At 46.2% G+C, this 13515-nt stretch overlaps 1 protein-coding gene across 1 annotated transcript in view; it reads right to left on the bottom strand.

Moving 5' to 3' along the window:
- Positions 1-1270: 1270 nt before the first annotated feature.
- Positions 1271-13515, bottom strand: part of kif18a (kinesin family member 18A) — a 39959-nt gene continuing 27714 nt past the window's right edge. Inside the window, 5 exon segments of the mRNA XM_042074629.1 lie at positions 1271-2208; positions 8200-8236; positions 8239-8308; positions 8525-8617; positions 8891-9308. Coding sequence (XP_041930563.1) covers positions 2066-2208; positions 8200-8236; positions 8239-8308; positions 8525-8617; positions 8891-9308 — 761 coding nt within the window. The 3' untranslated portion in view covers positions 1271-2065.

The raw sequence follows: 13515 nt of genomic DNA on the forward strand, positions 1-13515 counted from the left end.
GCCGTGATGTGACGTGGCCTCATAGGAGCTGACAGCAGGGTCTCTCTCTCTCATACACACACACACACACAAAGCCGACATAGGGACGGCTGTGAGCCAGAGGCTGCGACTCCTGGCCTTCTGCATTAACTGTCCATTAGAGGAACAAAGAACAGAGGGTCACCGAGACCCTCTTCTTCAGAGACCACAGGCGCTAAGAGACAACGCTAAAGGAACGTTCTACAGGCATCATAGGAGGCCCAAATTGTTTTTTTTTTTTTTTGCACTTTGCGTTTTAATTTTTGAAGATCACTCTGTGAGTGTAAATGACCCGTCACAGCCCTCAAGCCACAAGACATTTCAAGTATGAGCAGGAGGAAGGTCCAGTGACAAGATGTCTTTAGTACTATGACGGATGTAGTCAGCCAGTAAGAGGGATTGGCCTGGGACTGTAAATCAGCTGTCAGCGCAGATAGTCAGATTTAGGAGGCCTGCAGGGGTTGGACAAACTTTATCCATCAGCTCAGGCGTTTTGACAGGAAACAGACACATCTCCAGTCAGTCCGACCATAGATATTAGATAGCTAGATACCGCATTGTCCTTCGAGTTCCATTAGGGTTAATGCTTGATCAGATCCACTGGACGGACAATGGGGCGGGCGTTCTAATTGTGCGCAGCTGTGATTGGTGCTTTTGTTGTGAATGACGGCCGGAGCATTTTGAAAAGGTTATGGTTAAGGTTAGGTTTAGGGTGCGTAAACAGGTGACCCGATGTCTACCTGAGCCATCTCTCATCACTAAGCAAACATCACCATATCTTTACCATCACCAACCATCAATCACCTAATCATCATCATCATCTCATCATGGAATGGCATAACAATGGCACCACTACTGTTAACACAAAGTGCCTGAGGCCACCAGTGCTCTCCCATTTCCATCCCGTCACAGCGGAACCTTCCTCCATCCTGGCGATCGGCCGCGATATACGCCATGCTTCCTCATCGCTTCTGCTGCCAGAGAAGAAGCCTCTGCATCAGCATCAGGGAGGGCGATTTCCAGCTGGAGTCAGCGGATGACACGCTGACGGGGAAATGACCATTAGCACAAGTTTTAGCTACGCTCCCTGTCCCTGCCTGACGTCTTCAAAATGCAGCCCTTTCAGATTCAGTTGTTTATTGCACCTTTTTATTTCAGTTATGTTTTTTTTTTACTGAGTCAGTGAATGGAAATCACATTGCATTGTGCAAAACAGGCAGAAAAAGAAGAAAGCTCAGAGCTGTAAAGAGAATTGCTTTTTTTTACATTTTAATCGTTCACATTTAGAGTTCGATCCAATGCAAGGGCAGGACAGAGGAGACATTCATGTGCAGGCCTCAACAAAGAAACAAATACAGACAGACAGACACACACAATAAGAAAGGTTAGATTCATATTTTCTTTGAAAAAGAAACAGGAACTATTTATTAGAATAGATGTAAAAGCTGCAAAAGCTATTTCCACAATTTGTTCCTTTATACAGTACACTAAAATCAACAATGTTAAATGACCATCAACCTCATCTGCATTAATGACAAAAACAAAACAAAACAAAATAAAACATACTATTAAAACATCCCTCATACCCCCATTAGCTCCAGATGGATAATCATGAAATCCATAGGACTTAATGACATCTAGCTTTCAGTGAGGATCCTTCAAAGAATTGAAATCACAACAAAACTCTTATTTTGTATTCCCCCGCCCATCTCGTAGGGCACCAGGTGTCAGTGGAGTGTCGAGGGTGCGGGTCATGGGGTGCAGTGTGGTTCTGATGCAGCGTGTGTGACCTGAGGGAATATTCCTAATACGCCGTTTAGGGAAAAGACGGAATAAGCTAAACTCAAACAAAGAGGCCTGTGGCTGTTAAAAGGCTCTAATTATAAGAGGTTTAAAAAATATATTTAAAAAGGCTCTAATTTTAAGAGGTTTACTACGTACTCAAGAGTTACCAGAGTGATTACGCCACATACTTGGAATACCCCCCAGGGACACAAACACGTGCGTGTGTGTGTGTGTGTGAGCGAGAGGGAGCATCCGGCGGGGCTCAGAGGTGCTTGGTGACACGGCGGAAGAGCTGGCTCCTGAGGCTGGGCTTGGTCTTGGACTTGGCGCCGCCCATCATATGGAGGTTGCCCTCGGAGATGCTGCGGACCACCTGCCGTCGCACCTCGTTCTCCGACGACGACACTGCAAGGCGGGCGGGACAACAAACACCAGGACTATTATTATGACTTATTATTATTATTATGACACATTATTATTATTATGACTTATTTATGAGCAGAAACGTCAGCCCTAGGAGAGAGGAAAGTTACAATGGCCCACTGTGACAGGGCCAAAGACAGAGACAGACACACTCCAAACGAAAGGAGAGATGGAGCCGTCCACTACAGCAGCATGACCACACGAAACCAGTGGGAAGGAGAGCAGCTCCGCTCAGCGTGCTCCAGGAATGCAGCCTCGCGTGAATCAGCAGCCTGGATAATGAGCCATTTTAACGACCTTTAAAATATTCTACGACCCTACATTCACTGGTGTCCTACTCTCACGTGACCTTATGTCTCAACAAGGGGGGGAGAGAGAGAGAGAGAGAGAGAGAGAGAGAGAGAGAGAGAGAGAGAGAGAGAGAGAGAGAGAGAGAGAGAGAGAGAGAGAGAGAGAGAGAGAGAGAGAGAGAGAGAGAGAGAGAGAGAGAGAACTCGTGCTTTACAGGATAACTGCTCAGCTGTCCTCTCTGTCTCGTACAAACCCCCTCTTGTTCGGGGAGGTTTAATGTGACATCACACAGATGAGTGCCCAGCTTGTAAATGGCTCCACATCTCTGATAGAGCAGGCTGGTGCTCAGGGCCAGCCAGAGCCAGAGTGGACGGTGGGGCGCACCGTGAGTTTCGGGGACACGATGGGGTACTTGAGGGGGCCTGAAGAGGAACCGGCACGGAGAAAGGACTTGTATGTTGGCTCGGCAGAGAGAAGAAAAAAAAGGGAAGAAAGGGATAAAGAGAAGGGGAGAAAGAGAAAAGAGACAGCAGAGAACAAAGGAGAGAGAGAGAGAGGGGGGGGGGGGGGTGAGAGACAGAAAGACAGGCAGACACTTACCCAAGACTTAATGAGTGGAAGCGATACAAGCTAGTTAAATAAAAAATAAAAATGAAAGAGTCGGCTTCGGGCCACAATCACATCACCGCGCAATGCCAGGAGAAAGAGGCCAGACTTCATTAGTGACGATGATTAATTTAGAGGCCTCGGCTTAAAAAAAGACAACCAGAAAGCGGACGTACACACGTGCACACACACACGCAAGGAAAGACACAACCGGCATTGTGTATACTAGATATCATTTTCGACCACACATTCAGTCATGAACCTTTCATGAACTTCAATCTTTTAGTCATGAAGTTTGCATAGATTAAAAGCATATAACGTCCACATCCAAACGGATGGCACCAACGGTATTTCCTGACTCATGTATCTGTAATGGCCGACCTCAGCTCACCCGTCAGCATCTGATACCTGCATCGGATCGTTCGGCCCATGTCAGTATATACTGAGGTTTAATTAAAACCTTGGCATACGGCTGGTGCACCGGCCGATCAATAATACATAAAGGAATAACTGAATACATGAATAAAAATAACAATTATGTATTTAGAGAAAAGATCCTGCGCTCTGAGCCCCCTTCCTCCCCCCAGGGCTTGTTTGTCTGCTGGACTAGGCCCCAATGACTTTACACTACGGCGATCAAGTTTACAGTTATCAAGTTTATACCGTTTACACTACAGCGATCAAGTTTACAGTTATCAAGTTTATACCGTTTACACTACAGCGATCAAGACTCCTACTGCCATTGTGCAGATCCATAGCAGTCTGCCTGGGTGAGGTTTCATATTGTCAGCCACATCTTAGCACGCACGCACTCACTCACTCACGCACGCGCTCACTCACACTCACTCACGCAGGACTAAACAAGTTACTTAAAACAACGTTCTTGTTGTAGTCGCCATTACCATGACATTCCACTCGTCACGCCGGCTCATACCTGTGAAAGCCTCCCTCAAGTTGCCCTATGACACAGTTGCCGCACGACCCTCGCGGGTGGCCTCGTCATCGCCAGGGCCCGCTCGCCTTCGTCATGACAACGGCACTGAGTGGCAGTTAACGCCACCTTCTGATCCGTGGGGCTGTGCTAGCGCCAGCAGCACATTCTCAGCCTCCCTGGCGAAGTGTGACTCGACTACTCCCACTGAGAGAGCTCACCACATGCAGCCTGGAGCCAACTATACTCCAGCTATACGTGGTGGCGGAGCGAGGAGCTCGTGGTAAGACTGCCCGTGGAGAGAACACACACTCAAAACGCACACCAACCAAACAAAGCCTGATCACACAGCACCGTGACTCAGTTAACACTCAACACGGCAGAAAGAGAGAGAGAGAGAGAAAGTAGTGCAAAGGAATAAAGTTTCGTTTCTTAGTTGGACAAGAACATCACTCGCACTGTGTGTCTGTCACCATCACAGAAACACACACACAGAAACAAACAGGCAGGCGTACACCCACACACACAAAAGTTGCATATCGTACACATTTTAGCACTACTGATTCTAATTATTGAGTCTGATCCGTATAACTATTCCTCATTTCAATTCTAAAATGTAGGGAAAAAAATGTTAAGATAAAATATGATTATATCTTTAACTATCATTCCAGAAGTAGTCTATGCTATAATAATTATGACCGCCGCGCAGCGAAGCGGCGGTCATATAGGTTTAGTCAGATTTTTTTTTCTTTTTTTTTTCTTTTTCTTTTTCGCATGCCCAAATTTCCGTCAATGATTCCCGGGACACTGAAAGACCGGGGTACACGAAACTTGGTGGACATGTAACCCCACATGGATAGCATGGAACCATCGTTTTTCATTTTGATCTGTAGCCCCCCCGCTGAATTGGACCCCCCGAAAGGAGGGTAGGGCAGACACAGTTTTCTGTGAATATCTCGAAAACCGTAGGGTTTAGGAGGACCATTTTTTTTTTGTATGTTGATCTCAAGGGGCCATGTCAACCCATTCCATAACCACTCATTTCATGTATAGCGCCACCTAGTTAAACACAAAAAAGTAAAAATGAGGTGGTGTAATTGAAGGTCTGTGACCTAACATAGTCAAAACTGCACGAAATTGGAAGTGTAGGATCATTATGACACCCTCTTTATGCACGCCAAGTTTTGTGGAATTCCGTTCATGGGGGGCCACACAATAAATTAATTTATGTTACTATACACCAACTGGCCTGTAGGTGGCCGGAGACAGTTTTCTGTGAATATCTCGAGAACCGTAGGGCCTAGGAGGTCCACCTTTTTTTTGTATGTTGGTCTTAAGGGGGCATGTCAACCCATCCCATTACCACTTATTTCATGTATAGCGCCACCTAGTTAAAAATTAAAAAGCAAAAAATTAGGTGTTTTCATCTCAATATCTCTGGCTGACAAGGTCAAAACTGCACGAAATTAAAAGTGTAGGATCATTATGACACCCTCTGAATGCATGCCAAGTTTTGTGTACTTTCGTTCATGGGGGGCCTTACAATAAAATAATTTATGTGTACATTTAGTGACGTACACCAACAAGGATTCCCGGGACACTGAAAGACCGGGGTACACAAAACTTGGTGGGCATGTACCCCCACATGGATAGCATGGAACCGTCATTTTTCGTTTTCATCTGCAGCCCCCCCCCGCTGGACTGGACCCCCCGAAAGGAGGGTAGGGCAGACACAGTTCTCTGTGAATCTTTTATGGTATGTTGGTCTCAAGGGCCCACATCAACCTGGCTCATAATCACTCATTTGTGATTTGCCCACCCTGGTAAAAAATGAAAATCAGTAGGATTAAAAGAAAGCCAAAATAAATATTCATCATCATCATCATCATGGCTGCATTTTCAGTATTGGCGAGAAGTAGTCGTTTGTCCACTAGATGGCGCATCGTTGCAGTGAGACGTAATTTTGTTGGAAGTTAAAAGTGGGTTGGAAAAAACAATGGACGCTTCATACAAGGACTGTAATTTACCGCAGCGAACATCTAATAAGGATAGGACGATGTTCACATGAAGTGTAATTCCCATTTCTTCTTGAAGCCGAAATAAATCTGAGGATGTTTATCGGACATGCTTGGTTTTTACTTCAGGTACGTTAATCTTGTAATATCAATAAGGACCTAGGTAATGTTACCGTTAGCGTTGGTTGAGTGATGGAGGCATTTGATTTATTGCATTTGTAGAAAACTATAAATGCGGTTATACCAAGCAAATGTATAGCAGCACTGTTTGTATCTTTCGACTGTCATTTATTGCACGTGCTACAAAATCATTCTGTGCAATGGAAGATTTACCAACGTTACACCGGTCTGATACAGTTTTGCCTATACATGCGTGAGACTGAGACGCCTGTTTATTTTGTTTTAAGTGCGTGCAGGGTAGGGGAATCGATGTGCTTTGATTACAGCTTGGTAGTTGTAGTCTGTGAAATTAAAAAGCACGTGTGTGTGAAGTATCCAAACAATGACACCTTCATTTCATTATGGCTGCTTTAGCAAAACACCTTAAGCTACTGTGTAGTGGGTCCCATTTAGAAGTGGCTACTTCATTCGCGCTTTCCTTGACTCATGGAGCTGCGTGAATGTTATTACAACTTTGCGCCACGATATGACAGTTTAAGTCCGCTTGATACTGTAAGGCGTAAGCCATTGGTTTCCAAAGGAGATTTTATTTGTGTCGCCAGCATAGCCTATTGACAATTTATGTTGTAAATAGGCCTACCTTATAATCCTACCTGTAGCTTAGGGAAGCTAACAGCTTTCTATTAGGATCTAGTTTGTTAGTTACCGTTTTGTCATAACTCCCTGATGCATTTTTGCATTTAGAATAGCCAGAGCGTGTATATCTCAATCGGAAAATTAAACAATATCGGGTGCCTATGGACTAGGCTGGGTGAACCCAGCCTGATCTGCCCGCTATTTATTTTTTGATTTCTTAAAAGATTGAGCTTGGTCTGATGAAAGCCAGACTAGCCATGGACCTCAGTTAAACAATGCAAGGGAACATGAATCAGCCTATATTTGCACTAACAATAACGGACAAAAGCTCTTCAACTTTGGCCCGTTAAAATGTGTATGAACAGTCTAGCGACGCATTTCATCAAGGCCCATTTGGACATGTCAGTTATTTGCACCACTGGTTATATGTAAAACAGCATTTCGTTTCAGACTAGGCTACTGTTACTTAATTTGTGCATTAACAATAACGTTTCAGACTACTGTTACTTAATTTGTGCATTGACAATAAAGTATTACATGAACTAAAGATGACTAAAATCTTATGTAAGAAGAAGAAACATTCACAAAAAATCCATCCCATCCAAAAATGACCTTTGTTATTGATAGCTGTTGAAAACGGCATGGAACTGACAGAGATGTTTTTGTTTAAAAATACATAAAAAATAAATAAATAATAAATAAATAAATAAATAAATAAATAAATAACATTATGCTGATACCTTTTGCTTTTCCCAAATACAATGTAGCCTACAGGTGTAAGTGACCTTTCATCAATCCAGTTGCAATGGATGAACTGTGATGAACTGCCCTACTTGTGATTGTTTAGAGATTTTAAAGGTTTTATAACCATTCTACAATCTTCTTTGGCTATTCTACAATCTATTCACCTTTTCAGCACCAGTAGGGTACTTTCTGTGCAGCCGCACACACACACTCAGGCATGCCAAACAAGCATACACAAAAGTTTCAAGAGTGGGGGATGGAGTAAAATATGGAGACAAATTGAAGTGTGATTTATTTTCGCGGACGGATGTACAGGACTGAGCGGCGGTCATATTTTGTACCGCTATGCGGTACATCTAGTTATTTACAAGTATTGATTTTTTGCATCTTTATTTGTCCTTGTTTGCAACAATAAAGGGGCTATTATGTTTATGAATTGATAGTCGGAACCAAATAAAAAATATTTCAAACATTTCTGAATAATGTTTGAATAGATTTTTTCTAATATCGGTTTTCATTATATTTCCTTATCGATTCTAATATTTCGGTTCCAAACCCTAACACACACCTAGACACAGATAGACAGACAGACGGCGGTAACACACACCGATAGACAAAACAGACACTCACCTCCCCCCCGCCGCACACGCAGAGGTTTGGGGTTTACATGCTGGAGTCATGCTTGATGCGTTTGGGAGCCGCCATACCGTGAGTGCCGTCTACACCCATCTCTTTGCTGCTGCAACACACACACACACACAAAAGTAAGTACAGAGATTCTAAGTGATTCTAAGAGAACATTTTTTTTAGAGAGAAATAACAAACAAAGCTACTTTCCTTTCCTAACCACTGTCATTTTATGACATTTTACAACACAACACCCCAATCATCAGAATGGAAATGCAATACTAACAGGAAATATGCTAACACTGGAACACAGAGGTAGCCAACTGACCCGTAGAGTTTGCGTTTGCCCTGTGCTGCTGAGGTCATGGCCATGTAGGACGGTTTCATGCGGCGGATATCCAGCAGAGAGGGAATCTCAAGTCTGAGGACAAAACATTAGCAATATCAGCGACATAGAAACACAACCTTATACAGGTAATACTAGCAATGCTAGCATTAGCAATAATCTAACAAACCATAGCAATGTTAGCAAGTGACACACATAAGACGGAACACTAGAATATACAAGCAATAATGGTGTTAGCGGTATGGCACATGTTCAACGGCATTAAAAACATAAGCATTAGCCGATTTAGCAAAGATAAGTAGCTTCTAATGAAACAATATCCCCAAAACCCCTCAACTCCTCCCTTACCTTTTCAGGGGCTCGTTAAAATTGTTTGGCTTCAGGGCCTGTGTTTGAGTGGGTGATACCTCAGAGAGGATCACCGTGCTGTCGGCCGGCTTTGCGTCCTCACTGACGCCAATGTCGAACGTGGTGTCGGGGTCGTAGGTCACGGTGGCGTTGGCGGCGCTGGAGGTGTTGGGGGCGTCGCCCTGGGCATGCCGTTGACCCACCTCTGGCGTGTACTGCAGCGGGAACATCCCCTCCTGGCGACAGACCTCCTGCACGTCGGGGGGACACAGCGTCGCCATGGTGGCGACCGGCTGCCGGGCCGTCTCCGGGGGCGATACGGCCAGCTTCCGTCGAATCGGCTTCTTCGCGGGGGGCTCCTGAACTGAAGGAGGGGCAGGTTTTTCAGGGGGTGCAATAGCAGGGGCAGAAGACGGGGCTGAACAAAACAAAACAAAAAACAAACAAACAGAAAGGTTTGTTTACTTCTCTGTTTTTGTTTACTTGACAAGATGAAGCCTACTAGTTTGTTTCTCAGGATTTCACTATCAGCCTACAATTCATGTTGTGAGGCAATGCGTTTATGCTTTACTTGCACTGCTAAAACAGTCAGAACACCAATTTCCAACATAAAAGAGCATAGATTATCAAAGGCAAGTACAATTAAGGAGATGACAGAGTAAGGCAAAATAAAATAAATGAAAAACATTTGTGGACTGAAATAAATGTCAAACAAACCATAAAAGAGAGTTGGTCAGTCAATAAGGGGCTTTCACAGGGGTCATTGCAAACACATCTCGACTCTTTGAAGCCTTAAACATACACATCAAGGCCTAAGTGTAACAGGCAGGATCAATTTTATATGGCAAATTGTAGGGGGAAATGTAATTGGGGACATGTAATTTATGAAAGACCTCCTCAAGCGAAATGTGCCATCTAATTTCTGTAAAATGGATTCAACGGCTTGTTTCAATCGGAAGCAGCGGTTGCATTAGACCGTCGCCATCCGTCATTTTGGCGGCCGGGGTCGTAGAAATTCTGTCATAATCTACTATTGGCCATCGTTTAATTATATTTTTTAATAAGACATGCAGTAGCAAAAGGTTTGCTGTCTGAAATCGAAGTTGCACAACTTTAGAACCTCAAGGCTTTTGTGACACAGTCAGCCAGCCAGTCAAGATGGTTAACACGACCTTTGACCTCTGATCAGAAGAGATGTAAGGGGCGCGACTAGAGTGAACAGTCCAACTCTGTTGCATAGTTCACATGAGGACTGTAAGATCTGATTTATACAGATCCATCACCACAACCTACAGGCTCGGCACTCAGCTCAGCTGAATGACTGCGTGTTTAATGTTGTGTTTGTAGATCTTAGTTTTATAAAGTAACTGTACCAGTAACACACCACAGGCACTCAAAAATGTATTGTGTCTGAAAAGAACTAAGCCACTCAAACTCAAACTGCAGAGGAAGTCCTGGACAAGAAACACTGTCTGAGTCAACAACAAAGGCCTACCAAAAGCACAGCACAGGCCTATCTCGAGTGGCCAGGTGTCAGAAACACACGCACAAACATCCACCAAACAGACACACACACACACACACACACACACACACAGATGGCGTGTGTCTTCTGCACTCATCCATCTGAGTCCCTTTGTCTTGGGTGGCTAAGTGGAGCCGTGCATTACTCCCCTGGGGGACAGGCGTGCGTGCGTGTGTGTGTGTGCGTGTGTGTGTGTGTGTTGTGTGTGTGTGTGTGTGTGCGTGAGCCGCACTGGCTCCTGCCAAATCACAATGAGGGAGGCTCAGAGGGTCCTGCCCCTGTGGTCCCCAAACACTGTCGGGCCACCTCGCACACGCATTAAACCGCCGCCGTTAGGATGGATGACCACGCCGCACGCTTCTGGCAGCTACTACTGCCATCGCTATCGCCACTACTGCAGTGAGTCTGGGCAGGGGGAAACCCCGTGGATCAGGGAGGTGGGAGTCTGTGTGTGTTTGAGTTTGAGTGTTTGTGTGTGTGTGTGTGTGTGTGTGTGTGTGTGTGTGTGTGTGTGTGAGAGCCTGCATATGCCTGCCTGTGTAGGACAGTCTCTCTCCCTCTCTCTCTCTGTGTGTGTGTGTTTGAAAGTAAGCTTGAGAAAGTCTGAAAGCCGCAGTGTGTGAGTGTGTGTGTGTGTGTGTGCATGTGAGGGATCCTGATTCTGTCTATATGTGAGTGTGAGTAGTGAGTGTGTTTGTGTGTGTATGTGTGCATGTGTGTGAGAGACTGTGTGTGTGTGTGTGTGTGTGTGTGTGTGTGTGTGTGTGTGTGTGTGTGTGTGTGTGTGTGTGTGTGCAAGAGAGAGAGTGTCCAGCTGCTCAAGGTTAACCCAGCTGTCCCAGCCTGAGCTACAGTCTGCAGGCCTGGACAGGTCCAGGCCCCGTCGGGTAATTTGGCCGAAGCACTTCTGTCTCGACCGCTAATTAGCCGGCAGGAAGGAAGCGCGGGATGGATAATGTAACCCAACCTCCGCCGGCACGGGCGGCAGGCAACTGGCAGTGACCGACCGACTGGCACGAACCCCCCAGTGGCAGTGGCGCGGCCGCCGTGCTAGACCGCGGTTAAATTATTCACCACGGAATCAGTCGCATGGGGAGACAGGAAGTGTCCAGGCCTCGTGAAGAACGCCCGTTACAGCTGTGTGTGTGTGTGTGACGTGGGCTGTGACGTGACAGAACAGAGGAGATGGGGGCAGAGAAAGCGAGAAAGAGAGAAGAATGGAAGGAAGAGAAGAGAGACAGGAGAAGACAAAAGAAGAGGGGAGGAGAGGAGAGAGAGAAGTGAGAGGGAGATAGGAGAGAGAAGGAGGAGAGGAGAGAGGGAAGCAAGACAGAGAACAGAGATGGGAGGAAAGGAGGAGGAGGAGGAGAGGAGAGAGAGAAGTGAGAGGGAGATAGGAGAGGAAAGGAGGAGGAGAGGAGAGAGGGAAGCATGAGGAGAAAAGGAGGTAAAAGCAAGGGAGAGAAAGAAGACAGAAGAGAGAAGAGAAGAAGAGAGACCAGGGAAAAAAGGAGAGAAGGAAAAGACAAGAGAGAGAAGAGGAGAGGAGATAGTAGAGGGGAGGAGGTGGTGCACTGGAAGCTAGAGGGACCCACAGCCACTCCTGCTCCCCAGAGATGAGCCATGTGCCTGGGGGAGAGGGCAGAGCGTGAGCCAGCCAGCGAGCCAGAGAGCCAGCGAGCCAGGTGTCTGATAGGACAGGGAGCCGCAACAGCCCCACAAATGTGATTTAATTAATCCAGCTGATGAGGGTCGGATCAGAGGTGTGTGTGTGTGTGTGTGTGTGTGTGTGTGTGAGAGAGACGGGCAGAGGGCGGGGGAATAGGATGTGACAGACGTGACGAGGGCTTTGACGTTTCAATCCAAGCCCGGAGTAGCAGGGGTGCTGTTGCAAGGTAATGAAGGGACAGGGGAGCAAACGGACAGACGGGGGGACGGACAGACTGGCTCAGCAGTGGGAGTCTGAGTCACACATGCCGGGGGTGGGGTGGGGACGTGAAGAGGGAAGAGAGGAGAGAAAGAGAAACAGAAAGAAAGAGAGAAGAAGGGGGGGCAGAGTAAAAGAGATAGATAGATAGATAGATAGACAGAGAGAGACTGAGATAGAGAGAGAGAGACTGAGATAGAGAGAGATAGAGAGAGAACTCCTGTCTTTATTGCCAGCACACAGCAGATTCAGACACAGCAGCAAGTAATTCAAAAAAAGACAACAAAAAAAAAAGAAACATTTCTGGTCTACTGGACACATCCGCTGGGTCAAGGACCGAGTAGCCCACAATTTCATTCACATTTACAGGGACAGAGAGAGAGAGAGAGGGAGAGAGAGAGAGAGAGAGAGAGAGAGAGAGAGAGAGAGAGAGTTGTATGTGTGCGTGTGAGAGGAAGAGGAAGAGAGAGACAGCGAGAGAGAGGCATTAAGACAAAACCATATAAATCATGATTTAACAAGACAGCCAGGATAAGGCTGAACAACCAGCTGCCTGAACAACACACACACACACACACACACACACACACACACAGAGGTAATTTACCCAGTCACACGTAGGCATATCCCACAGACTGTAAGACCGTGTGGTGTAGTGCAAGTGCGCCCGAGTGTGTGTGTGTGTGTGTGTGTGTGTGGGGCCTGATGGAGACAGTGATGAATGGCAGTGCTGGGCTGGGCCGTGGGAGGGGAGGGGAGGGGGAATATTTTGGGCTGCAGGGGCATTAATCCATGCATGAGACGCTATTTCTGGACCAGAGCGGCTTGGATTAGGGCCACCCGACTGCTGCTGATGCTGCTAGCGCCACCGCCACCCCCAGCATCCAGGCTGCACTCATCCGCACCCTCCCTCTCTCTATCTCTCCATCACTCACTTTTCACCTCTCTCTCTCCATCACTCTCTCTCTCTATTTGTGGAGGAGAGTGAGCCGGATTTGGGCCACATGACCAGACTGTTGCTGCTACCCACGCTCTCACCCCCACCTCTCCATCTATCCCTGTCCCTCCATCATTCTCTCTCTCTCTCTCTCTCTCATCAATCTCTTTCTCTCTGCATCTCGTTTTTCATTGCACCAGTGTTCTTGCTGATGATGATCGGGGAGTGTTTTCATA

This window comes from Alosa sapidissima, chromosome 20 (genome assembly GCF_018492685.1).
Source record: "Alosa sapidissima isolate fAloSap1 chromosome 20, fAloSap1.pri, whole genome shotgun sequence".
Taxonomy (NCBI): Eukaryota; Metazoa; Chordata; class Actinopteri; order Clupeiformes; family Clupeidae; genus Alosa; species Alosa sapidissima.